Source organism: Gopherus flavomarginatus, chromosome 4, assembly GCF_025201925.1.
Source record: "Gopherus flavomarginatus isolate rGopFla2 chromosome 4, rGopFla2.mat.asm, whole genome shotgun sequence".
Taxonomy (NCBI): Eukaryota; Metazoa; Chordata; order Testudines; family Testudinidae; genus Gopherus; species Gopherus flavomarginatus.
This window is the reverse complement of record NC_066620.1, coordinates 818,176-845,298: the sequence shown is the minus strand read 5'-3', so window position 1 is coordinate 845,298 and position 27,123 is coordinate 818,176. Positions and strand designations below refer to the sequence as shown.

The 27,123-nt window shown below is 43.4% G+C and overlaps 1 protein-coding gene across 3 annotated transcripts in view; it reads right to left on the bottom strand.

The window, feature by feature from the left end:
- MRPS5 (mitochondrial ribosomal protein S5) overlaps window positions 1-27,123 on the bottom strand; it is a 128,966-nt gene that overhangs the window by 50,620 nt on the left and 51,223 nt on the right. For all 3 annotated transcript variants that reach the window (XM_050951470.1, XM_050951468.1, XM_050951469.1), the window contains 3 exons: window positions 8,369-8,459; window positions 2,484-2,530; window positions 1,355-1,412 (listed from right to left, as the gene is read on the bottom strand). In XM_050951470.1, coding sequence (XP_050807427.1) covers window positions 1,355-1,412; window positions 2,484-2,530; window positions 8,369-8,459 — 196 coding nt within the window. The remainder of the gene's footprint in view (window positions 1-1,354; window positions 1,413-2,483; window positions 2,531-8,368; window positions 8,460-27,123) is intronic.

Sequence of the window (27,123 nt, the reverse complement as noted above, 5' to 3'; positions counted from 1 at the left end):
ATGTGACAAAATCGTAGCATTATGTATAATGCATTGTGTAACAATGAGGTGTTCTACAGAGCTGTATAGTAATGTTTTTCACTGACTGTTTGGTATAAAGAGAGCAGTACACAGTACTAGAAGATACTACATACATATTTAAGGTTAGAAAACATTTTATATGTCATTAAATTGAATTATTTGAGAACCAACAACAGTGAAGCCTGTTTTGTGGGCAACCTGAGCTTTGGCTTTGTATTTTTATTTGAATGTTCACCTACGCAACATTTACGTTCTCTTAATGTTGTTTTCTGTCTAGAATTCCTTGGGTCTTTTAAAGAGAAAACAGAACGTGAGGAAGCATCACACATTGATTCACACTGGAAGACTCTGAAACCTGCTTATTGCAAAGCGATGGCCATAGTTCAATGCTGTAATCTGCAACGGTTTGCCTGGACAGCACCAGGACTCCTTTCTGCACACTCAGGAGCTCTGCTGGACGCAGTCTCTCCCTAAGGTGGCAGGAGGTGTGCAGGAAGATTATTTTTCTTCATAGTAATGCCCAGAGCCCCAATCAGGATCAGGCCCACTGTGCTAGCATGTGACACACATATAAGAGGACACTCTGCCTGCTGTGGAGCTCATCTCCTGAAAACCTGAGTTACTTTGGAGGTACCAAAGACCTGAACTCCTCCTGCCCTAATGCCTCAGCTGCCAACATTTTCGAGAGGCCTGCAGGAAGAGACTGTGACTTGCTGGGGTGCTTAGGAAAAGTGAAGTGGTATGAGAAGGGCACGGGGCCAGCAAGTCAGCTCTAGGAAGTAGGCGGCTTATACAAGGTGCCAGCTCAGCAGAGGTAAAACTGTGCGCGCACAGATCTAAACGAGCTGTAAACGCTGTAAGAGTTTTAAAGAGTCTGAAAGTCTTGGCATCTCTTAGGTATTCAGGATTCAAATTTTAAACTTGGGGGGGAAAAAAAAACTACTTTAGTGCATGGGGAAGAGCAACCATATTATGAGATCAAGCCACGACTTCTCTTTGTTGATCTTCCTGTAATTGTTGATTTGAGACTGAATGAAAATAAAGGGTAAACTGGATATTCATCCCAGATAAAGGTGACTATTTCTGCACAGCAATTGGCACGGAACTATCTGACGGGATCAATATGTCTAGCCAGAACAGTCTGGGTCTGAGATTTAAGAGCGCACACTGAAGGAATGAAACAACACAAGCGGAATTACAATGTAATACATTCAGGCAAGAAAAAGTTTAGTCATTATGTTTCCTTTTGTAACAGCTGGCTGCTGGTTGGTGTTTTTAAACACCAGTTTGAAACTTTTAAAGGAGGAGTCTAAAAAACCACCTTCATACTTACTTGTGTGGTTTTGATATCGCTCTACATAGTGTAAATAGTGAATTGCTCTGTTCTTTGCCTAGAAAACAAACAAGCACAATATTTCTTCTTACAATAATTGTTAAAGTTACTTTGACTGGAGTACCTCAAATCTACAGCTGTTCATCCAAACAAAACTACACTCAGGAAAATGATAGCCACTTTTCGTCCACCTCATTGCCATACTGAATTTCAACAATTCTAATCAGATAAAATGTTTTCAACTAAGTGGATGCAGCCCTACATAGATTTATCTTCACTTAGTAATAGTGGTATCAAAGTTTGGTTATTTTACCATTACCGTTTGATGACAACTGAGCTGGGCGTTACAACACATGAGCAGGATTCCTGGAAACAACATGTCATTTTAAAACCTAGGGAAGACTTGAGAAAGCCACTATGCTTCAGAGAAAAACAGAAAACCTATGCTGACTGGGGTGCCTGAGCATTAGAAGTCTTAAATTGTAACCTGGAACTCCACAGACAAGGGTATTTGTCCTAAAAAAAAATGAACAACAAAAACCCCTAAACAAAATAAAAACACATACAAAAAAGCAGTTGCACAAAAAATTAAAAATTAGATTTTTAATAAAGATTTTTCCTTCTTTCAAAGATACTGGAACTCTGAAAGGAAAGTAACTGGAAACAAGGTATATAAAGTTACCAGAGCCATCCCTGCTCATGTATTTCTTCAAAATACAACATGTCAATTGCAAGAGATAAAGTGTGTATCAGTAGTATCCAATTTGGAAGGGCCATGAATAAGTGAGCCAGAGTGTACAGTACAAGAGCTGTTGTATTACTAAAATGAACAAACGATTTATTTTGTATCCAGGCAAAACCCTATTAACAGTGTGTACTAAACACTGATACACCTCTACCCCGATATTATGCGGCCCAATATAACATGAATTTGGATATAATACGGTGAAGCAGCGCTCCAGTGGATCAATGTAAGCTCGATATAATGTGGTTTCATCTATAACGTGGTAAGATTTTTTGGCTCCCAAGGACAGCGTTATATCGGGGTAGAGGTGTACTTACAAACATTTATATATTTGATAACTATAATAGGTATGAAATATTTACATTTACTTTTAAAATTACATACTTTTCTTAAAGCTGTCATCCTGTCACTTGCTTTCCCCACTGCAAAACCTGAGAGACACAAGTAGATGTGTTATTAAAAACAAACATACAGTGTAAACAGTACAGGTGTTCAGTGAGAGCTATGTGATTAAACATGTCATTTCTACTACTCTAACCTCAGCACCTGTTATTTCCACTCCACTGAATTAGACATATGAAAGAAATGGACCAGAAAAAGACCCATAAAAATGTAACATTTACAACTATCTAACAACTGGATGCAGTACTGTTGTAACAATCAAAGTCAAATCAGATTGGCCAAGGAAAGAAATTTCCCACATCCATTTGTTCCAACCAATCCCTCAAACCTTACTGTTGCGTCCAAGACGAACCCGTTTTAAAAAACTTCAAGACACCTGCCAACTTTTTGGAGGCAGGGGAACAGAAAACAAAACAGGCATAATAGCTGCAATAGTAAAAAAACAGTGGAGCCAAAAACAAGCGGTAAGTGTGGCTAAGTACCAGGGCCGCTCAGAGGATTTGGGGGCCTGGGGTCTTCGGCAGTGGGTCCCGGGGCAGAAGGACCCCCCCACCGTCAAATTGCCGCTGAAGCCCAGGAGCAGAAGCAGCTCCGGATGCCTGGGCCCCACGAGAGTTTTCCAGGATCCCCAGAGCGAGTGAAGGACCCACACCAGGGGCCCCAAAAAAGTCTCGTGGGGGCTCCTGCAGGACCCGGGGCAAATCGCCCTACTTGCCCCCCCCCCAGCGGCCCTGCTAAGTAGCAGGGCGATTGTACAGAGCCAAACATGGGGAATACGAAAATCAAGTTTTACCAACAGAGAGAAGCAGCAGCAAAGCACATAAAGAGGTTAAGATAAGAAACGCTGAACCTTCATCTTACACTCTGTGTTACTACAGCGAACAGAAAAAAATTAGTACAGGAACTTCACTGCATTCTGGGATCTAGTCATATTGTTATTAGCACTGTGGTAGCACACAAGAGACAATGCTTGTCCCAAAGAGCACAGAGTCAGCTTAGGAGTGTGACAGAGAACAGGCGAGAGGATGAGGGTTATAGGCTATGTTACAATTACTCAGGCTGACAATGTGCACCGGGGTGGTTCCAAAGTAATGGAATTGGGGTATTTTGGTTTTTGTTGTTGTTTTGGCAGGTGATGGGGGGGTTGTATCCCTGCTCTAGGACCTGGCACAAAGCCCACTGAAGTGATAGGAGAATAACACCTCAGTGGTTTGAGCACTGGCCTGCTAAACCCAGGGTTGAGAGTTCAATCCTTGAGGGGGCCATTTAGGGAACTGGGGTAAAAATGTGTCTGGGGATTGATCCTGCTTTGAGCAGGGGGTTGGACTAGATGACCTTCTGAGGTCCCTTCCAACCCTAATATTCTGTGATTCAGTGTGATCAGGCCCACCACTCATCATTAGTTGACTGACTTCTCACACGAATCACAACAAAGGTGGATCTTGAGAGAGGATCTGAAGCAGGCTATAGCATTGTGGACTCAGGAGAGGGTAGCACGGAAGGAAGTGTGGAGATAGGCATGGGAGAAGAGAATAATTAGATGGGCAAAGTTGGCCTCATTGACACAGAAAATCGTACAATCACTATCTGATTCCAGATGGCTGTAATTCTGTGCAGATGCCATGGATGCACCTTACTTCTGACATTTCCTAACTTCTGAGTGCTGGACTTTGCTACCTTAATATTCATGTAATGTAGTTTTGTATATGTATATTAGACATACACGCATGAAGGTTGCCAAGTCAAGGATTCAAACGCTAGGAAATGCCAGAACCAATGGCGCTATGGTGTGTATGCATCACGGAACCATCTTTAATTGACTGATCACATACTATGTTTATCATGGAAGGGCTAGAGCAGGGAAGGCTGGTAGAATATTTCAACATGGGCAAAACTAAGTATTTTCCTTTAGCCTTGATCTCGGAAATGGCTGAAGCACTTTGGCTGTAATTTTCAAAAAAAAAAAAAAATATTCAGCCTGAGATGGACACCAAGCATGGAAAATGTCATCCTAGCCAAGTTATAAGCAATTGAAAATAAGGACTTATACTGGGACGTATCAGGCAACCTTAATAATAGGTGGTGCTACTTGCTCTGCCCATAATAAAATGAACTATTTACTTCTGTGACATGAACTCTTTGCGTATGTCTCCAAAACTGAAACGCTTTTATTGCAGCCATATAACAACACACTTATATGTAATGTCCTATCCACTGTCACCCTTACAATACACCCCAGGTTTCTAGTTGCTAGTGTGATAGACCCAGGCCAGTTGGGTACAGCAGAATGGCAGAAGGCAGATATAATGGCCACTGGATTAACAGTTTTCTGTTCCCTGACTGACCAGAGCAGGGGCTGCTCCAGGCTGATGAGAACACCTGACTCTAATTAACCTGCAAAGAGTCAGGTGAGGCCAGTTAATGTGACCACCTGACTCTAATTAAGGCCCTGCTGATACTATAAAAAGGGCTCACTCCAGTCAGATAGGGAACAGCCAGAGGTGAGGAAGTGTGGCTGAAGGGCTGGTTACTGAAGACACCCTCAGACCATCGTTAAAGGAGCCCTAAGGTAATGGTGAAGAAAGGAGAAGCAGGAGAGCTGTGGGGAAGTGGCCCAGGGAAATGTAACAATTCTGGCAGTGAAAGGTTGGCTGCCAACAGCTGCTACCAGTAGGGTCCCTGGGCCGGAACCCGGAGTAGAGGGTGGGCCCAGGTTCCCCCCAACCCACCACTACAGGAACATCTCCTGGAAGGGGAAGTCAGGCCTCTGTCAGGACAGGAGGCTGAACAGAGACTGTGGGAGTTCTCTCACCAACCTCCTTGCAGACCTATGATGAAAAGGGCTCCGTAGACTGTAACCCTGGCCCTAGAGAGAGAAGGGCTACGTGGAGGGTCACAGTGAGTCATTGAGGCTAGCATAAACCGCCTAGAAGTGCAGGACCCACGGGAGCAAGGTCAGAGCTCTGCCACACTAGGTATGAGTATTTTGTATTATTTACCAAAACCATTAGCTTGCATTTTCCAGGCTGAATCTCAGTTTAATTCCTCCCATTTCTATTGTCTCCAAGTCCCTTTGGCATTCCAGTTACAGCCCAATGTACAGGGGTAACCACCCACAAGATGGGGAGGAAACAATTTTTTTTTTAAAGAAAACATCTGATAGCATTATATTTTCAAGAATTCTTGTTAAATAAAGCTTGTCCTGCATGCAAAAGTTTAACTCTTTTATTACATAATTTAGAGACAGTCAAGCTGATTCCCATGAAGCAGAACTGGCAAAGAATAAAAAATCTCAGCGTAACAAAGGGCAGCCGTGCAGTTTGTTTGGAGATCTCCTTATGACAAAGCGCTAAGTCTGTCTAGTATTACTTTGTCTTCACATTTAGTCCAATGCTTCAACAAATGTCTCACACAAACCCTGGTTACTGAAGTGAGCAGGCACTGTTAAATTTTTGTAACTGCCCAGATAAAACAGAACCTTTAGAGATGAAATTTGCATTTATTTAGAGAGGATGAGTAGTTTTCTGGCTCAATCTTATATATCCAGTGCACATTTACTGTCTGCTGGCATCTAAGTTTTAAAATACAAAGTAAAAAATACCAGTGTTTATAGGCCTAGCAGCCTTATGGAATGTTTTCCCTTTGTTTTACATTAAAAATGTGCTGTAAAGAATCTCTGATTTATTTTTCTCTTATAAAATAATTATTTTGCTGGGGCAAAGCAAACAGGCTAGGAGGGCCTGTCTACATAAGAAGTTGAATAGTGGTATAGCTAAAGTAGTATAGTACCTTACTGTGCATAGAAAAGGTGCACAAAGTTGCTTTATATCAGTACAGCTGTTCCCACATGGGAAAGGGAATAAGAATAAACCGGCATAAGGCACTTCTAGACAGGTATAACTAAATCCACACTACGGATTGGATTGTTTTAACTGTATCAGTAAAAATCACCCTCCTACATGACAATTATAACAGTACAAAAACTGTGTGTTCACCAGGCATCAGAGGTCAATTCTATTCACTAGGCAATGACATCATCAGCACAAAGGGGAGTTAAATGGGAATATTTCTTTAGCCATTTTTAATGATTGAAAGAAGGTTATGAGAGGGTTTTTCATGATGCATGGTGCCGGATTCCCAACACACCCATTCACATTACATGAAGTGCTGGGCACATTGCTTTTGCCTACCCTATATAATTTTGGGAACAGATTTGCTCTCTAGTCCAGTTGAAGTAGCAGGAGCTCAAGTGTAGACAAGTCTCTGGTGGATTTCAGCATTTTTTAATTAATTAATTAATTAATTATTAAGTAGCCCTTCTCTGCAGTAAGTTCAATGCAGTGTTGAAGACATCAGAAACCACTGGAGCCTTGTCTACATTAGGGCTCCCATCAGTGCTAACACTGGTTTAGCTGAACTGGTTGGATATTTTCCCCAAAATTCCCTCATTTGCATATGGCCACACAGGGAGACTTAAAACACTAGATCTCTTCCCCTTTTGTTTGCAAAGACAATGTACGTGTGATTGGGACCCTGTCTGACTTTGATTGCTAATGTCTCCTTTTAAGAGGGAATCTTTGCCAGGACTTTAATGCAGCATTTCCCAAATGTTCAAAAGCTGAGACCTACTCTGAGGAAAATTAAGCCAATCACACTCCTCTAGCCAGCCTTGAGTCTTTCCTTCTTCTTGTCTTGAGAAGCTTGTAAAAACCTGTCTTCAAACGCACTTGTCCACAGTCAATAATTATTAGAGCCTTCACAATCTGAGGTTTCTATTTTTTTCAGTTTGCTTTGTGCAACTGACAGCACTTTATTTACAGTTAGTTTTGCTGATGCCCTAATACATAGTAATTTTCTTCCATGTTGAAGAAACCGATATAAATATCTGCAGGGGAGAAGAAAAACAAAACTGGTAAAACCCTGAGCTGCTGATGTGAATGGAAGTCTTGCCATTGACTACACTAGGGCCAGGATTTCATCGAAGTATTTTATTTTCCAATAACATTCCTAGATGTTAAAGAGAACTCCATCAGAAACTTGATTTTTTTTTAAAGAGTAAATTTCTGTAAAGTAACAGTTTACTGTGAGCAAGAAGGTAGCATAGAACATGTTACAGACTTATCCTACAATGAAGTAAATCAGGCATGAAATTTCAGCTGGAAGAAATAATACTTTGGACAGATTATACTGAGGTACAAGGTGAGAAAAACAAAAAAACAACCTTCTATCCAGTTGGCTAGCTGGGAAAAAAATCGTGAGGGTACAGGAATCAGTGCTACCACCCTGTCATACACTGGTTACAACAAGTGTGGCATGTACTAGAGAAGATAAAACCTATTTTCAGAACATGGAAATTGACATCACTTTGGTCCCCCTTTCTTAACGACTTTAACTGTTCTAATGTTCACTCCAAACCATTCAACATCATAAAGCTTTGGAGGTTCTTTTTAATAATAATGTGAAGTCCCAAAGCAAAAAGGAACAGCATGAAACGGAAATCACATACTCCATTTTGATCTGTCAGTGATATTGCCTTTGTCACTCAGGAATTAAATAAGAGTTACTGTTATAACTGACTATTATACTCTTATTAGTATATTACTTTGTTTTGTGTAAAAGAAAACAGAAGTGTCCTTGATGGGCATTTTTTTCGTAATCATCACTGATTGTACATTCCCATTGTAAACCTTGATTCTACTGTTCTTTCTCTTGGTATATTGATATGTATGTTAATATTCCACCCCCAAAATGAATCTGTTATTTAAAACAATGAGATTAACAACATCCCTTTGAACAACATGCTTCCCACAGCCTCATCCCAACATCATTCACTTGGCACCTTTCAAATACATTATAATTACACTGACCTGCAGCCCCGTTTCCATTTCCAACAACCACAAGGGCACTAACTGATCTTCTTCTTCCCTCCTTTGCTGTCATATTAAATACATTTTTCACCTGATGGAAAAAACCAAAGCAGTTTGCTATGAGGCACTTTGTCTTCTTAAAAAATAAAATAAAAATAAAATAAAAAATTAGTCACTGCACTAAAAAGACAGATTTGTAAGAGAAGATCTCAGACACATACTACATTTTTGTGAATAAATATTATATGGAATGAGAACTGACTTTAAAGATTTAAGTCTGCTAAGAATTCTGTTACTGTATTATCCAGTGCACAACAACATCAAGTAAGCATTACAGTGTGGCTTCACTAAAGCAAAAGGAATATTTTCTGTGATCTTCTTTGTACTGTTTAGTTACATAATAAATGAACATCCTGTATTACGATCAGCTTCACACTTAATTTCAAGCACCCCGCTTCAGAAATATCACAGCAAAGAAAGAAAATTAATGAAAATGTAAAGCGATGTTAACATCTTGCCTCTCACCTCAAAAGGACACGTTAGAAGCTCTCTCATAGAAACTGCTCAAGGCAGGTTATTGCTTTATACCATCTGAAGACTGGGATCCCAAATTACTTACTGAGGCAGTGGCAGCTAATCTGATTTCCAGGGGCAAAGATACTAATACAAACTCTACACATACTTCCATGTACAGTGAAAATACCACTGATTTTGGAAGAGCTGGACACAAAAATCCATAGGGGAAAGACGACCTTGTGGCTAAGCATTGCAGTGGAACCCACTTCCTGGCTCTGCCAGACTCCCTCTTGAAATTACTTCATGTCTGCGCCCAAGTTCCCATCTGTAAAATGGGGTAATATTTCCTTTCTCCCACCCTTTGCTACTTGAGGTTTTTTTAAATCACCTACCGGTATTTCCTGATTTAGTACCTCAATATTACCATATTGCACGGAGAGAGATTTTTTTTGCAGTTCATTTCCCAGGATAGGGTTTCTTTGTCCTTTTTTAAAAAAAAGGGGTGGGAAAAAGAGATACCCTGTACGAGGATACACTTTCTGGAAACATCAATGTGATTCCTTTACAATATAGCACCGACAGCTGAATTACCATTAATACAAGCATATTTCATGAAGCACAATCCTTTTAATAATTGTACTAGTGTCTCAAGAAGTCAGTCTCGTAGCAGCAACATTTGGGGGAGGATTTTCAAAAAATCTGCGTTGGCCTCATTCTGTTCCCTGACATACAAAGGAAAACTCTCATTGCCTTCAATGGGAACAGCCCAAGAGTGAGAACCTCTGAAAACCCCTTGGTTTTCATTACAGTAATTATGTTAAATTCAAGATGCACACATTCTAGAGATGCATCATCTTTACATACTCTAAGCTTTACTAACAGCTTGTTACAAGTTAGTAGTTTTTCCCTTGACTTATATTTGGCATGAATGGCCTGATCAGCAAAGACCTTTGAAAGAAAGACAGAAATACAGACACCATGCAGGCAGTTTGATATAGGAAAGAAACCCTGTAATAATATGGAACAACAGAAAACAAGCTCAAGTAGAATGAAAGGGGCATCTCAGCCCCTCTTACTCTCTCTCTCTCTCTGTCACATAATAGCCTATTTTCCTGTGGGCTGTAATACTTCTGTCTAATTTTGGTTGTTGGGCGTAGTGAGTGGGTGCTGGATGGTGTTGGAGATCTGTGACATACAGGAGATGATTTGGTGTTCCTTTCCGGCCTTAAATGCTATGATTCCAACTACGAAAGCTGCTCTTCAAGCTGTATCTAAAATATACGTTTGCTCTGCATGCAATCCTATGTATGCTTACACCACATTCTCAACATGTGCATGCACATACAAAGGTGGATATGCATAGGCTCAAAAATCTGGGATTCTGGGATTACAAGGATCTATGAAGACCTTGTTTTTCTCCCTTATCCAGGAGATGGCAATCACAACACATGGAATGGGCTCCTTAAGAAGAACAATTTTGAAAACAACTGTACTTGTCAGCTGTTTCTGAGCAGCTCTGAAGGAAAATGTGTTCAGTCACCCATCAGAATCAGAGCTATCACATCTTTCTTCAAACTCTGTAAAGGCCTTTCAAGCTTGGTAATGTGAACAGACAGCCATGACTGTTAGAACATCAGTGTCCTTAGATTCTATCTATCTTTCTCCCTTTGCCTTATTAAATCAAAGAACACATCCCTTTTCTGGAACACAGTCCACAGTATTCCCCTTCCCACTTAGGAATTAGACTATGAAGCTGAAAGCACATCATTATAAAACAATGGAATTAATTAATACAGAATTAACAGCTTGTCACTTTTATAAACAGAACAGCTCAAAAAAGCAACTGAAAATCAAGTCACAATTACCCAATTATTAGACCTTGATTCAACCCAGTTTGAATGCTAACCTTTAAAATCTGTACACTGATATACTGTCAACCTTGGTCACAGTGTATGTATCTTGAATTGATTCTCCTCACTTCATTCATTATTCAATGCTAACAAATTTAAATTCAGCTTTCTCTGGAGAAATGAAAACAACAGAGCACCTCTTTGAAAAACCAAACCAAACCACATAAAATATTTATTTATAAAAAGGAAGGAATAGCAACAGTTTCAAAGGAGGAATAATGGCAGTACAAATCGGGTTGCTATAGCCTAAAGAGAAGCTGCAGAAGTAACTCATGCTCTTATTTGGGTCTTGCCTCTGGCTCCATCCACAGAATAAACTTCTGACCCAAGTGTGGTGGTGTTTTCCACTCAGGCTAGTTGGCCTGACTGGTAATATAGGCTAAAGTCCAAGTGCTGCTTTCGCAGTGAGGATGCAGGCTAAGCTACTCGAATGCTGACAGTCCTCCAATGCCTTCCTACAATTCCCGCTGTGTGCCCAGGACAGACAAATTCTCCCACAATTCACTCAGAAAGAATCAGAGTGTCTCAGCTCACTGCAGCACTAAAAACTATATCATGTGCCCATGTAAGTCCTAGAGAGACACATGAGTAAGTGCAGCACCAGAGTGGACCCAGTAACTTGAGTGTGGCTGGCTCACACCTGAGCTGGGATAACCCAAGTGTTGATTATCTGGGTTACCACTGCAATGGAGGCATAGTCATAGAAGTAATATCAGAAATTGTTTTTATTTTCATAGGAGGGTCTGTAAGCCAGAACCACATTCCAGGCTACCAAACTGTAAATTACTTCATAGCTTAATGTTCCACTTGCAATACATCAAACATCCCAAGCCAATGATTTATAGGCTGGGAGGCTGAATGATGAAGGTAGGAAGATTTGTTTATAAAAATACAAATTGCAATTGGCATCAGAAAAACCCTACTTTACAGACAGACCAAATTCTAACCCCCGAACTATCTGAAAAAGCTTAATTTATAGCTCTGCCCTCTCATTCTCTTACTGGTAACATTCGAGTGCTGTTCTCAAAGGTGGTTTAAAAAAAAACATAGAAAATGCTTTTCACTCTATCTGACGCACATTGTCAACATTATCCAGAGAAAAGACGACTTTTCATTTATTCTGAAGACAATGCCAAAGCTATGATATTTGAAAAGCACGTTTGAGCCAACATCTCATTTAAAGTGAATTATTACTCAAGAAATTTCATGTGTACCTTGTAATTTTTCAGTCAAAAATGTCAAACATTGCAGACACAGCAATTTCATGCCACATTTCACTTTTGCAATATTTTTCTTTCATTGTGCCATTTTTAAAAGCATTGTCTATAAAACCTTAACATTCAGTGACTTGCAAAGAAGTTAAAATCTGTGATTCTATGCATTAATAGTTAATAAGAAGTTTCATTTTTGTCAGAAAAAAATCCTGTTGTGGGAGGAGCAGTAATAAAATTGGTTAAAAACCCCGCCTAGTCTACCAGAGAGATTAAAATGCATGTTTTCAGTTTTTAAATAAACAAATGCTAATTATTGCTAGGTGGCTCAAGGTTAATTGAAACAATGACCTTTAAACACGAACTTACATCACAGTAACAATCTTTTATAGCGTAGGGAAAATGTATTTCTAATTAGAAGATGCAGACATGAATGATTAGAACAATGCAGGATGCAGGTTTTATTAGCAATATTATGCAGATTAGAGCAGTATTTCTCAATGAGCAGTCTGTGGACCAGTGCTGGTCCCAGAGGTCTCCCTGACACAGTTTAGGAAGGCAGCAAGCCAGTCCCTAGTACAGCAGTCCCCAACGTGGTGCCTGCGGGTGCCATGGCGCCTGCAGGGGCATCTTAATGCACCCGCGTCCTGGCCCCTGGGAGAGCACCCGCCGAAACGCCGCCGAATTTCAGTGGCATTTCGGCGGGGACGCCTCTTGATGACGACGCTTGTCACCAACAAGTGAAGTCATTGAGATGAGCCGCCCCCCGAATTTCAGCGGGGATGCCTCTTGATGATGCCGCTTGCCATCGACAAGTGACGTCATAGAGAGGTGTTGCTCCCAAATTTCGGCAGGGACGCCTCTCGATGACGTCATTTGTCAACGGCGAGCGGCATCATCAAGAGGTGTCGCTGCCGAAATGCTGCCGAATTTCGGCGGCATTTCAGTGGCTGCTTCACTGCTGCAGTGGACCTTTGTCTGCCACTTGCCAGACAAAAAGGTTGGGGACCACTGCCCTAGTATCAAAAAGGTTGAGAAATACTGAATTAAAGCATGCTGACATTGATTGTATTTTCATGTTGCAGACACAGACTACTCAGCTTTGTGTTTCAAGATAGTCCAAAAAACTACAAGAATTATGCATAAGGGTCTCTTGTAGCAGTTTTCTTCAAATTCCAGCTGCTGTACTATCACCAGTGCAGCTCCACGGGTGTTGACATGCTTCCAGTGTCTGCTGAGCAGGGGACATGCTGGTTAAAATACTGGTGTTTGGCCACTGTTGCTTCCACCAGTGGAACTGAACCGTTGATAGTGAAATTGTGGGATATTGGGAACTTTTAGTGCGTGCCAACAGGTTTCACACTGGCCAGTTCGTGTGCAACATGCTAGCATGCACTAGAATTTACACCCTTTCTAGTGCAAACTAATGTAGACAAGCCCTAACTTATGCCGCACCAAACTCCATATACAGACTGTAATATTTGCATGTTCGCTTTCTACCATATACAGGGCTGGCTTCTTGCTTTGAGTGTGTTATTGTTAATATCCTTGTGTTGCTTCCTGTGTACCTTATTTTCCTGTATAATATTAGGTATATTCTGTGTACCAAACCGCTTATTCAAATACATACCTTCCTGTAACTAACCCTCTGAAACATACGTCACTGGTTAGAAAAGAAACATCACTGTGCTTTGCTGAAACCTTCAGATTTGTATCTCACTGAAAAGGATATTACATGTGTAGAAAGAATCCAACATTTCGGAGGGTTGCATTATTGATCTAGGACCCAGCCAAAAGGTGGCCAGACCTATACAAAATTCCTCAACTGAACTGACAATGATCGAAGAGATGCAACGAAAACAAGAGTAAATGACCAGAAGGCAGACAGTTTCTACAATGGCAGAGGCAGCTTCAGTGTCAAGCAAAACAACTGGTCTGCCCTCGATCAAGGGCATTTATTACTACTCTCTGGTTCCTCCTAAAGCTTCCCTTTGCCTGTGTGCAAGAGTCAACAGAACTGACTTCACCTTACAAGCTTTGACGCCACCCTGATTTATTTCATGCATACGAGGTCTCGTTTTCTAATTCTGACCGTGCTAAACTGCAAGGCACTGCAGTACTGCAGAACACTCTTACGCATTCCATTTACCAAGTGGCCACATGGTTCACTGAAAGCCCCATGTTATGAGGAAAGAAAATGAATTAATTTTATACAGGTGACAAAAGAAAAGAGCTCTTGCATGTAAAGGTGTAACAACAGCACATGTGATCTCTGTCAAACATAACTGTAGCTATTGATCCTCAATAGCTCAAAACTTAAGTAATAAGCACCATTGTCACTTTTGGCTTTTTTTGAACCTTCCAGTCTGGGATCTCAAAGCATTCAGCAAACAACGAAGTGAGTGTGACAACATCTCTGTGAAACTAGAAGTATTAGCGGCAGATGGGGAAAGTGAGGTACAGGGAGGGAGTTTAAGTCACTAGCTCAAAATTACACAGGAGGGCCAGGACTAGAAATCACATCTTGCAACAACACCCAGTCCTACCCTTTAATACTCGGAATAGGCCAGTATTTCTTTGTGACGATCTCTGAGCCGGCTCACTGAAAACCTCACCACGTTTGTATCTTAATTCACATTTAGGGAAAAGTTAAGCCAGCTTTTTCTTTTGCTAAATGGCACTACCTCCAAATATTACTACTCTCCTTTGTAGCTACACACAGCCAGGGTTCACAGTAGGGTAACATTTTATTGTTGTTGTTGTTCACAAAATATTGGTAAGGCTGCATCTTTGTTCATAAATAGGTTCTCGCAAAGCAATATATTTAACTTCCAGAGAACTGCTGACAAAAGCATGGCAAATGCAGGATAAAATTAAACAGCCTTGTGGGTTAGCTTTCACCCTGACAGCAGCAGCACAGGATAATACTGAATGATAAAAACAGAAAATGCATACAAATGAAGCACTAGCTATGCCATCCATTTAAAGTATGAATACTAACAAGACTTGTTTATTTAAAAACCCAGGCTCCTTACCATATAAATGATGGGACTCAATTATCTACTTCAGTTTATAGCTGGTTTGGATACCAACAGTCCTTGCTGCTGATGACAGATCTCTTAAATGACCCACCATTCTTACTGTTATCAGCTCAAATTCATAATACTCTATTAAAACCACACAGCCTCCTGCTGCTCCTAAAAACATTTTTTCCTGTTCAAATGAAGCAGATATAAACAGACTTTAGCTGCTACAGTACTGTATGGTGCAATGGCTAATTTTAGAATTTAATCTAATGGCTATACTGTTAAAAAAAACAAACAAAAAACTCATCTAACATACACGGAAGGCCCCAACATTACCTAAAACCTTCTCTGTAGTATCCAAACTGGCAATCAGCTGGAACATGGAACTGTAACAGCAAAAGCCACTTGCAACAGTACACCATGAAGCTAAACGAAAGCAAAGAACTCTCGGCTGCTGTCAGAATATTTTAGTTTTAACTACATACTGCAACAGAGGTGTGACTACATTAAAATACATTTTATTCTGACACACTCGTTAGAAAATAAACTTTGAAATCCACAAACTTCCACCCACAGTTTTAAGAAAAATGTATCTCATGGTTTTTAAGAATTCTGTGCTTTGCCGATCCCCAGGATATTCATGAACTAAAAGCCATATGAGAAGGCATGGTCTATTTCGTTGCTACAGAGGAGCTCCATCTGGGCGGTGACGGACCAGCAAGGAAAGTGAGATGATGCCTCTCCCGCTCCCCGGCAATGCTGGGAAAAGTGTTCCTGACTTGGTAGCAGGGGCTTCCATTCCATACAGAACTGTGCAGAGAGCACAGAGAAGTCAGTAAAGGGTTCAGCTGTGTGAGCACAAAGGGGAGGATGCTTCCTTGTGCTCTCTTCATTTTGGCTGCTTGGGTAACTGTTCAACTCTGGGGACAGAAAGGACATTTCCTACCAGGTATTGTTTTGGTTTTTGTTAAGCTGCAATTCACCCTGTCAGGGTAGCTCCTCTTAGTGGGGTTTCGACCTGTCTAAGGGATCCTGGTTTACCTGAAGTGAAATTAGGGCTCAGCAGAATGAGAATATGTTGTTCACTGTTTCATTACTTTCTGCAAAAGTATAAAAGAGTGGCGCTACGGGAACGCAAAGCTGAGAAGCAAGACAACACGTCATCACCGTGGAGAGCCCTAGTGCATGAGCTCCCCTTACATAAGGGTTGTGCAATCACACACAGGTGAACAGAGTCACAGAAACTGAGATACTGCTAGCATGGAGATGGATCTTCATTCACTAGATAAAGCCTTTTAGACCACACATTCGTATTATTTTCTCTCAAAAGCATTAGTGCTCTCGGAGGCAATCCTAATCAACTGCCATGACCAACGTGTCATGTAAATTTATTCTCAGGAACAAAGTCCATTTATTTCAGGCAACCATGTAGGAGCAGGAATTGCCTTCACAAAGGAATAGATGACATGGAAGTCTTAAGTCAAAGAGAACTTCCGCTCATCCCCCTTCCTTTCGGAGAAAACAGATGGAACTTAACTTCTAGCAATTATAACCCAGAAAAACAAGTCTAAAATCTGCACTGAGTGGTGTAAAATATGACTTCACATGCAGAATGACGACATCTGGCATATGATTTATTGATTACACCACACTCTATGATGAATCCTCAGTTTACTCACAACAGCACAGATGAAATATCTTCAGAAAACAGCAATTCAGCAAAACTTCACAAGGGCTACGTGAATTAAAACTCAGCAAAGCAACACTCTTTAGACACACATCATCTATCTAAACAAAGCAAAAAACTATTTTGTGTAACCCGACAAAACATCACAACACTTTAATCAATCAAGATATTTCATGTAAGTCATATAGGCTATCTGTGCAGCCTAATCATTTGCAAACTTTTATATATACATAAGCTTATTTTTTTCTTAGTGAAGAAAGAGGAATGGAACAATTCTAGTGTTATTTCACCACCCATCAGTAAAGACTTTGTCAACGTGTCCATGATAGAGCTCCCTGTCTAGAGTTGAGAACACAACTACTGAAGCTCATTTCAGGTGCAAATCAATTCTAAAATGTTTCCAACTCTGGAGTTATTGATTTTTAAATTTCCTCCTTTGAAACAGAGAAGGAAGAAGCATGGCCCAGTGGCTTATTATTATAGTGCCTATGAGCCCTGGTCACAGACCAGAACCACATCACGCTAGGTGCTGAACAAACAGAACAAAACGATAGTCCCTGCCCTCAAAGAGCTTACAATCTAACTAGAAGAAAGACAGATGGCCACAGTGGGGAATACAAGTAAACCAGGATACAATATCAAGTCAGGATTCTTAGGTTCTATTCCCATACTCTGCCACATACTTCCTGTGTGACAATAGAACAGTCACTCACATTTTCAAAAGTGGGCTCTGATTTTGGATGTCCAACTTGAGACAACTTGGGCTGGCTTTTCAGATGTGCAGAACATTTATAATTCCAAATGAAGTCAAAGAGTGCTGTGGATTCTAAGCACGTCTGAAAATGCAGGGCCCAGATCCCCCCAGGAGACCTCACACAAGAACAGACAATCAGTCTAATAGCCAGGGTAGCTGATGGCAATAAACAGATAGCCAGTCACTTTCTTATTGGATGATTCTCTCAGCAAGGGCAGGAGGAGGAGATAATTAAGTCCAAAGAGCAGTGACCAATTTATCAGAGGAGGACAGGGACCATTGGATGGCTGCTCAGGAGTACAGCTGTCATAACACCTTCAGTTAACTGCACATTTGGTTGAAGAAGGGGTTGGTGAACCAGTGTGCACAGTCTCGGGAAGTGCTTTTGTCCCTTTCTTTGTAAAGCTAAAGCAGGCTGTAAAGTTGATTGAAATAACATTTTAAATGGGACTGTTATAATTGTATATCATTTTCAGATTAATGAACAATCTTCTGTCAGTGTGTTAACTCAGATGTAATTTCCAGTGTGCCATCCCTTCCCCCTTTCAATCACACAAGACATTTTTGTTAGTTGTCAAGGTGGTTCTAAAATGCTATTTCAATATTAGCAAAAAATCCCAGTTTCCCCCACTCTGTCCACCCAAGGTATTTCAATGGAGTCAAAAAGAGAGCTTCCTATTTTCACCTCAAATTTTCCTCTCTTTATTTTTCAAATGTTGATGAATATGGGTTCCGAATTCAACATTTCCGTATGGAAAAATATATCACAAGATGTGCCAGTACCATTACAACCAAGAGGCAATTAGCTATAGATTTAGAAGAGGTGACACAAATGGACAAGACAGGGAAGCAAGAGACAGCTAAAAATAATCAGATAGAAAATTGCCTCTTGCATCCACAGATGGTACAACAACAAGTATTTGAACTTCTGCTTCCAGGGTGTTTTTTTAAACCACTAGATAAAATACAAGTAACATTTAGAAGTCTGTGTGAAAGTATTGTTGTTAAAAGACATTTTGTATTCCCTATCTCAGTGGTTCTCAACCAAGGGTACGCGTACCCCATGGGATACGCATAGGTCTTCCATGTGGTACATCAACTCATCTAGACATTTGTCTTGTTTTACAACAGGGTACATAAGAAGAACTAGCAAAGTCAGTACAAACTGAAATTTCACACAAACACTGACTTGTTTATACTGCTCTATATACTGTACACTGAAAGGTAAGTACAATAGTTATATTCCAATTGGTTTATTTTATAACTCTATGGTAAAAATGAGAAAGCAAGCCATTTTTCAGTAACAGTGTGGTGTGACACTTCTGTATTTTTCTGTCTGAATTTGTAAGAAAGTACTTTTTAAAAGAGGTGAAACTTGGGGGTACACAAGACAAATCAGCCTCCTGAAAGGGGTACAGAAGTCTGGAAACACTGAGAGCCACTGACCAATCTTACAGTAGCTATTCCTCATTTAAATGAGACAGTAATGGGGCCATATAATTCATGCATCCTGTCTCTTACCCCTAAACTGTGCAGGAAGCATGAGGATTATTGCAGGGCCGGTGCTGTGGTAAGCCCTGAAGAGCTGGCAAAAGGCACAGAGTTAGGAGCAAGTCTCACTTGGGACCTCCACCCAACACACTACGTACCTTTTCAAGGTGTGTCAGGATTGGGGAAGGGTGTCCTCCTTCCCTTCCTAACTGACAGGTGTTTGGTGGCCAATATTTGCCTTCTCTTCCAGCTGACATCTGTAGGTAAATTCCTCTAAGAGCTTTTCCAAAAGATGAACAGTCTGAAGGCAGGGAGACTGCATCATCCAGCATATTGGGTTTCTTTACAAACTCGCTTGTCAGCCTGCTGAAGCTGCTGTTTGTTTTTAGAGACTTGCATGAACTAAGGGAGGTGGCCTGAGAATTGGGAAGCGAATATGGCTCCAGGCATAGAGACAGCATGGAAAAGTGCACAGAAGAGACATGAAAGGAAAAGAACAGGACATCGAGAACAGCGTCCTATCTGCCAGTGTATAGCATTTCAGGACATATGGTGGAAGCTCCTAGAAAGAGCATTCTGCACTGAGGTCTACTATCTACATGACTGTGGGGCTGATTTATATGCTTAAACTCCACACTAACCATTTATGCTTCTTTTCTGTGTTACATGGGTTAATGTGTACAGGCCTGCATATTTACTACCCATACAAACTTTTTTCTTGTTAATGGATGCAGCTGAATCAATGTTATCCTAAATAGCTGTATGTTGCAAAATGAATGCACTTCCTAGGAAGTTTAACCTAGCACTGGGTCACCTGCCTTTTTCTTCAAAGACAGTGTTAAGAGAAAAACAAAAAAGGCATTTGTGATGAACTAGGAATGTTCTTAATGTTTTCTCTGAATATTGTGTTGGTGCCTCAGTGTCCCCACAGCAGTTCCAGAGCATCGCCCGGGGACTCCGTGACAGCATTACAGTGGGCAATCAGCTTCTGATACTGCAAAACTGTTTACTGTACTACCATTTTAGGAACAGGTTAGATTATATACTGCCCGAGTGCGGGGGCCTGACTGGACGATGACCTCTCGAGGGTCCTTCTAGCCCTCTGTCTCTAGGATTCTATTAAAACAATGGTGCTCATAGGCAATAACTTATGCACCAGTGCAAACACTCATTTGATTTACTGGGGTGGTTCCAGGACAGGTACAGAGTCTGCTGAATCTCAGCTTTTATTTAAAAAATATTCATAGTGTATCAGTCCTAATGGTTGTGAAGATGACTTCTCAGTGTGAATGGAGTTTACACCAATGGAGTGTTGTCATCAGACTCAGCAAACACCCTGAAGCAACAAACTGTGTGAGGCACTGCCTTACCCTGTTCATCTCCTTGGGATAGTAATTGTAAAGCCTACTGTGGATATTTAACTATTTCACTGCTGATTATATTAGCATACAGAATAAGGGAAGAGTGCAGGAGGGTAGCCTATAGGAGGGAAGTGGAAGCTGCTGTTTTGGGGGAAAGTGTTGACAGAAGACGACAGACAGGGAGGAGGAAGGGAAGAGAAACAAAGGGCAGAAACACAGTGATGGTCCTAAAAGCAAGCCTTGTTTACCACTGAATGTGACAAGACACTTAAATAAGTAAAAGTTCAGTTACAATATAATCAGAACACTACTACTTCCCAGATCTTATAGATCTCAAAATGCTATACAAAGATGATCAGAATCATTATTGTTTACAGATGGGAAAACTGAGGCACAAAGCAGGTACATGACTTGCTGAAGCAAGCCAGTGGCACAGCCTGGACTAGAACCCAGGTATAAGAACCACACGTCACACTTGAGCTCTGTGCAAATCTCCCAAAGTCTTCAGAGAGAATTGCTGTGGATTAAGGGGTGTGTAATGTCCTAATGTCCTAAGCTTATTTCCGAGCCCTCAGATCATGATTAGAAATGGAGTTAGAAATCTACTGAATTTAATAATGAAACTACTGGATACTTATCAAGTGGGAATGTTCTTGTAACAAAAACTACGATAGCTCTGGGAGAGACACAAGCTTTTCATTGGGCTTACAGTCTAAGAGGCTGATGCATAACTCTATAGTTAGAAAACATCTCAGCTGCAGAAATTCATATGTAGTTAACTGGCCAGAAGTCACTGACAAGCACCACCCCGACGCAGTGTGTTCAGGCCTATCTCTGGAAGATGCATCAAGAGAACCCTTAGCTGCAGCCTATAGCCGGCTTTCCAGAATGACATGCTATCATAAAATATTAGATACATTCTTGGTACTTCTATTATTATTTATATGCCAAAGCTATGCTAGTCACATTCCGCAGGGCCCATCCAGCACCAAGAACCTTCCTGGCTGCTAGCTCTGCACAGTGTTCTGCAGCTGCCTGAGGCCACCTGCTTTTTAACAACAGCATCAGAGACTCTGCTGAGACCCCTTCACCATATACGGAAATCACACTCAGTCCTGGGAATGAGAGTGTCCCTCCAGCCCTGGTCCAAATGGGAAAAAGCTACTCACGCGGGGAAGGAAGCACTCAGTTACAGGAAACCCGTCAGCAGCAGCAGATTACTATTTTATGGAGAGGAGATGATATCAAAGACTCTGCTCTTCCTTCCCAGGTAAATTTGTCAATTACATCGATCTGATCTGTCTTCCCATTGGAGTCCACATTGGAGATCTGCACTATACCTACTGCAGGTGCTCCAGGAGCTGGGTGCATTGGGGAACTGGAGTACAAGCCTTCTGGCAGGCAAGGAATTTGTTCTATGGATTCGTTTTCCTCTAAATGTGTGTGCCAGTCCCAGCTGCAGGACAGAAACAAGGCTCTCTATAGGGCGTTCCACAGTGCCAGAGTTTGCAGATGTCCAATGGTGATGCATCTTAAAAAGTTGCATGTTATATTTATATTTTGGATCAGGTCATTAGATTAAATTCTTCTGAAAAAACACAGAGTGTGAAATTTACAATCACATATAGAATTCCAATGGAGGTGAAGAGAACTTATTTGCAATTAAAAATCAGAGATTTATGCATGAGCACAAATCCTGTTACAGGCCAGTCAGCTCCATTGTACTTCAGAGTCAATTTTAATTATTCAACTGTGTTCTGAGTTGTTTATAATTGATGTGTAAACATCAGTTAGCTTGGAATTGAAGCAACTTGGTTAATAAGCACTTTTACCTGTTTTTAAAATAACATATGAAAGTTTGTTTTACAGTGTCAGTACAAAGATTATGCTCTTGAAATTATGCAGCATTTTAAAATATAAGATTTCAGAGACCATTGTGATGGTTTATGCCAGGGGTTGGCAACCTTTCAGAAGTAGTGTGCTGAGTCTTCATTTAGTCATTCTAATTTAAGGTTTTGTGTGCCAGTAATACATGTTAATGTTTTTAGAAGGTCTCTTTCTATAAGTCTATAATATATAAAAGATGGTTACTCACCTTTGTAACTGTTGTTCTTCGAGACGTGTTGCTCATATCCATTCCAGTTAGGTATGCGCGAGCCGCGTGCACGTTCGTCGGAAGACTTTTTTACCCTAGCAACACTCGGCGGGTCGGTTGGGTGCCCCCTGGAGCGGCGCCGGATATATACCCCTGCCGACCCAGCCACCCTTCAGTTCCTTCTTGCTGGCTACTCCGACAGTGGGGAAGGAGGGTGGGTGTGGAATGGATATGAGCAACACATCTCGAAGAACAACAGTTACAAAGGTGAGTAACCGTCTTTTCTTCTTCGAGTGATTGCTCATATGCATTCCAGTTAGGCGATTCCCAAGCCTTACCTAGGCGGAGGGGTTGGAGTGAGACGTGGCAGCATGCAGAACTGCTGAGCCAAAGGCTGCATCATCTCTAGATTGTTGGACCAGAGCATAGTGCGAAGCAAAGGTGTGGACCGATGACCAGGTCGCTGCGTGACATATCTCCTGGATAGGCACGTGGGCCAGGAAGGCAGCTGACGAAGCCTGAGCTCTGGTAGAATGCGCTGTGAGATGGCCCGAGGGGACATGAGCCAGGTCATAGCATATGCGTATGCACGCAGTTACCCAGGAGGAGATCCCCTGGGAGGAGATGGGTAGACCTTTCATCCGTTCAGCTACTGCCACGAACAGCTGGGGAGATTTCCGGAAGGGCTTTGTCCGCTCGATATAAAAAGTGAGCGCCCTACGGACATCTAAGGAGTGTAACTGTTGCTCCCGTCGAGAAGAGTGGGGCTTCGGAAAGAAGACCGGGAGGAAGATGTCCTGGTTGGTATGGAAAGCCGACACTACCTTAGGGAGGAACGCCGGATAAGGTGGCATTTGTATCTTGTCCTTGTGGAAGACAGTATACGGTGGGTCCACCGTAAGCGCCTGGAGTTCGGAGACCCTTCTGGCCAATGTAATGGCCACCAGGAAGACTGTCTTCCACGACAGGTATAGGAGCGAGCAAGTCACCAATGGCTCAAAGGGCGGATGCATAAGTCTGTTTAGGACTAAGTTGAGGTCCCAGGTGGGGGTAGGGTAGTCTAAAACAGCGAGGATCGAGACCTCAGAAGGAGTAGCATTCTGCGTTGCACACCAGCAGGAGAAACGTTTCCACTTGGCCAGGTACGTAGACTGAGTGGAAGGCTTTCTGCTGCTTAGGAGAACATGCTGTACCAGAGCGGAACAGCGTAACTCCGATCTGTTTAGCCATGCAGGAGCCATGCCGTGAGGTGAAGGGCCTGCAGGTCCAGGTGGCGAAGACTGCCGTGGCCCTGCGTTATGAGGTCTGGAAGGAGGTAGGGTAATCGGGCTGTCCAGGGACAGGTTGAGCAATGTGGTGTACCAGTGTTGTCTGGGTCACGCTGGCATGATCAGGATCAGATGCGCCCTGTCCCTGTGGAGTTTTATTAGGACCATGTGAACCAGAGGGAATGGTGGAAAGGCATAGAGAAGATGGTGCTCCCATGGCAGGAGGAATGCGTCTGTGATCGATCCCGTCGAAAGACCCTGGAAAGAGCAGAACGCTTGGCATTTCCTGTTCGTGCGAGAGGCGAACAGGTCTATGAGGTGAAAGCCCCACCTCTGGAAGACCGAATGAATAACATCCGGTCTTATCGACCATTCGTGACAGAGGAAGCATCTGCTCAGCTGATCCGCTGGAGTGTTCCGAACCCCTGGGAGAAAGGATGCTACCAGGTCTATCGAATGGGCTATACAGAAGTCCCAGAGTCGAATAGCCTCTTGACACAGGGGAGAAGAGCGAGTCCCTCCCTGTTTGTTGATATAATACCTGGCCGTTGTGTTGTCCGTAAACACCGAGACACAACGGCCATGAAGGCGTTGCTGAAACGTCTGGCATGCGAGGCGGATTGCTCTCAGCTCCCGGACGTTTATGTGGAGCGACAGCTCCTGTGACGTCCAAAGACCCTGCGTGCGAAGGTGACCGACGTGAGCCCCCCAACCGAGAGATGACGCATCTGTCGTTAGGGACAGCGAGGGCTGTGGTGGATGAAACGGTAACCCTGCACACACCAGGGAGGGAGTCAGCCACCAGTCGAGGGAGTGTAAGGTGCTCGGAGGGACGGTCATCAGAGTGTCTATTGGGTCCCTGCCCGGACAGTAGACCGAGTTGAGCCACGTTTGAAGGGGCCGGAGGCGGAGCCTGGCATATTTGGTCACGTAAGTGCAGGCGGCCATGTGGCCTAGTAGGCCAAGGCACGTGCGAGCCGAGGTGACCGGGGAGTTCTGCAGACCTCGAATGATTGCCATCAGTGTCTAGAAGCGTGGCTGAGGTAGGTAAGCTCTGGCTCGAGTGGAGTCCAGGGTTGCCCCTATGAAGTCCAGCCTCTGTGTGGGAACCAGTGTGGACTTTTCGGCATTGAAGAGCAGCCCCAGCCAAGAGAATAGGTCCGTGATTAAGTTCATGTGCCGACTGACCTGAGTCTGGTAGGTTCCCTTGATGAGCCAGTCGTCCAGATATGGGAATACATGGATTTGCAGCCGGCGGAGGTGGGCGGCGACGACGGCCATGCACTTCATAAACAGCCTCAGGGCCATAGAGAGGCCAAAGGGGAGGACTGTGAATTGGAAGTGCCGGTGACTGGCTATAAAGCGAAGATACCTCCTGTGTGGAGGGAAGATGGCTATATGGAAGTACGTGTCCTTAATATCGAGGGCAGCATACCAGTCTCCAGGATCCAAGGACGGGATAATAGTCCCCAGGGAGACCATGAGGAACTTCAACTTGACTATAAACTTGTTGAGGCCTCGCAGGTCTAGGATGGGCCTGAGGCCCCCCTTGGACTTGGGGACCAGAAAGTAGCGAGAGTAAAACCCTTTTCCCCTCTCGTCTGGTGGTACCTCCTCTATTGCTCCTGCGGCGAGGAGAGACTGCACCTCTTGTAAGAGGACTTGCTTGTGAGAGGGGTCCCTGAAGAGGGACAGGTTCAGGGGTGGGAAGGCGGGGATGAAACAAATTGGAGGCGGTATCCTTGTTTCACCGTCCGTAGGACCCAGATGTCTGAGGTCAATTGAGACCACACCAGAAGGAAGTAGGAGAGGCGGTTGGAGAAGGGAGGAGAAAGATCCTGTCCTGAAACTGGTACGCCGTCCTTGTGCGTACCTTCAAAAGGTAGACTTAGGTCCCAGAGATGCTTTTGTGGGGCTGTTGTTCTGACCTCTTTGGGGTCTGGACTGGCGCCTATGGCCACCTCTCCCACGCCTTCTGCTGAAGTCTTGTATGTGCCAGGGCACAGAGTAAGGCCGGTGAGGTTGGGGCCGGAAGGGTCTGTGCTGGGTCACAGGTGTATGCATGCCCAACAAGCGCATGATGACCCTGTTGTCCTTTAAACTCTGGGGTCAGTCTTTTCAGAGAACAGACCAAATGGATCAAAGGGTAAGTCCTGGATGGTGTATTGGAGCTCGGGTGGCAGGATGGAGACCTGTAGCCATGAGATATGCCTCATGGTGATACCTGAGGCCAGAGTTCTGGCTGCCGAGTCGGCCGCATTGAGAGAAGCCTGGAGGGAGGTTCTAGCTACCCTCTTCCCTTCTTCAAGGAATGCGGCAAATTCCTGGCGAGAGTCCGGTGGTAGAAGATCTGTGAATCTACCCACCTCTGCCCAGGTGTTGTAGCTGTAACGGCTCAGGAGGGCCTGCTGGTTGGCTACCCTGAGCTGCAGGGCACCCGCCAAATACACCTTGCAGCCCAGTAGGTCCATCCGCCTAGCCTCCTTTGATTTGGGGGCTGGCGCCTGTTGGCCATGGCATTCCCTCTCGTTGACCGATTGGACAACTAACGAGGAGGGAGGAGGGTGAACATATAGATACTCGTACCCCCTAGAGGGCACCACGTATTTTCTCTCAACTCCCTTTGCCGTAGGGGGAATGGAGGCTGGGGACTGCCATAAGGTGTCAGGAGTGGCCTGAATGGTTTTGATGAAAGGCAAAGCCACCCTAGTGGGGGTATCTGCCAACAGGATGCTGACAACTGGGTCCTCGACCTCCGGGACTTCCTCTACGGGAAGACTGATGTTGAGCACCACTCTCCTAAGTAGGTCCCGATGGGCTCTGAGGTCTATCAGCGGGGGTCCTGATGACGAGGTCCCTGGAAGAGGACGATAGACTGGGAATGAGGGGGTCCTGGATGGCTGCCTGCTCCTGGGTCGGTTCCTGCTCCAGTGGTACCGGGGAACCTGGTGGATGGGATATCAGCTCCTCCATCCCAGCTCCTCCGTCCCAGCTAATGATGGCCTCTGGGGCTCGATGCTCTGAGGAAGCGGAGCGGGTCTGGAGCAATGGGGCACCCTGGGCCTGATGGTACGCGCAGGGTGTCCAAAAGGACCACTGGTGAGGTTCCGGGTCCTGAGACCGGACCTCCTGGAAGACCCCGGTAGGCACCTCCATATCTCGTTCCAGGCCGTAGAAACTGTCTGCGTGGGAGGACACAGATGACTGCCTGGACGGCCATGAAGGAGCAGAGAAACCTTGGGCTGAGGTTCCGACGGACCTCGCTCCCTTCTTTAATGGGGACCGGTGCCGGTATTCTTAGCGGCACTGGGATCGAGATCGGGACCTGCGACCAGACCGGTGCCGGGAGGTCGACCGAGATCTCGAGTCACTGCGGTGTGAACAGCTCTGAGAAGTACGGTGTCTGCATCGACACTGAGAGCTGGAGCGGTGGCGC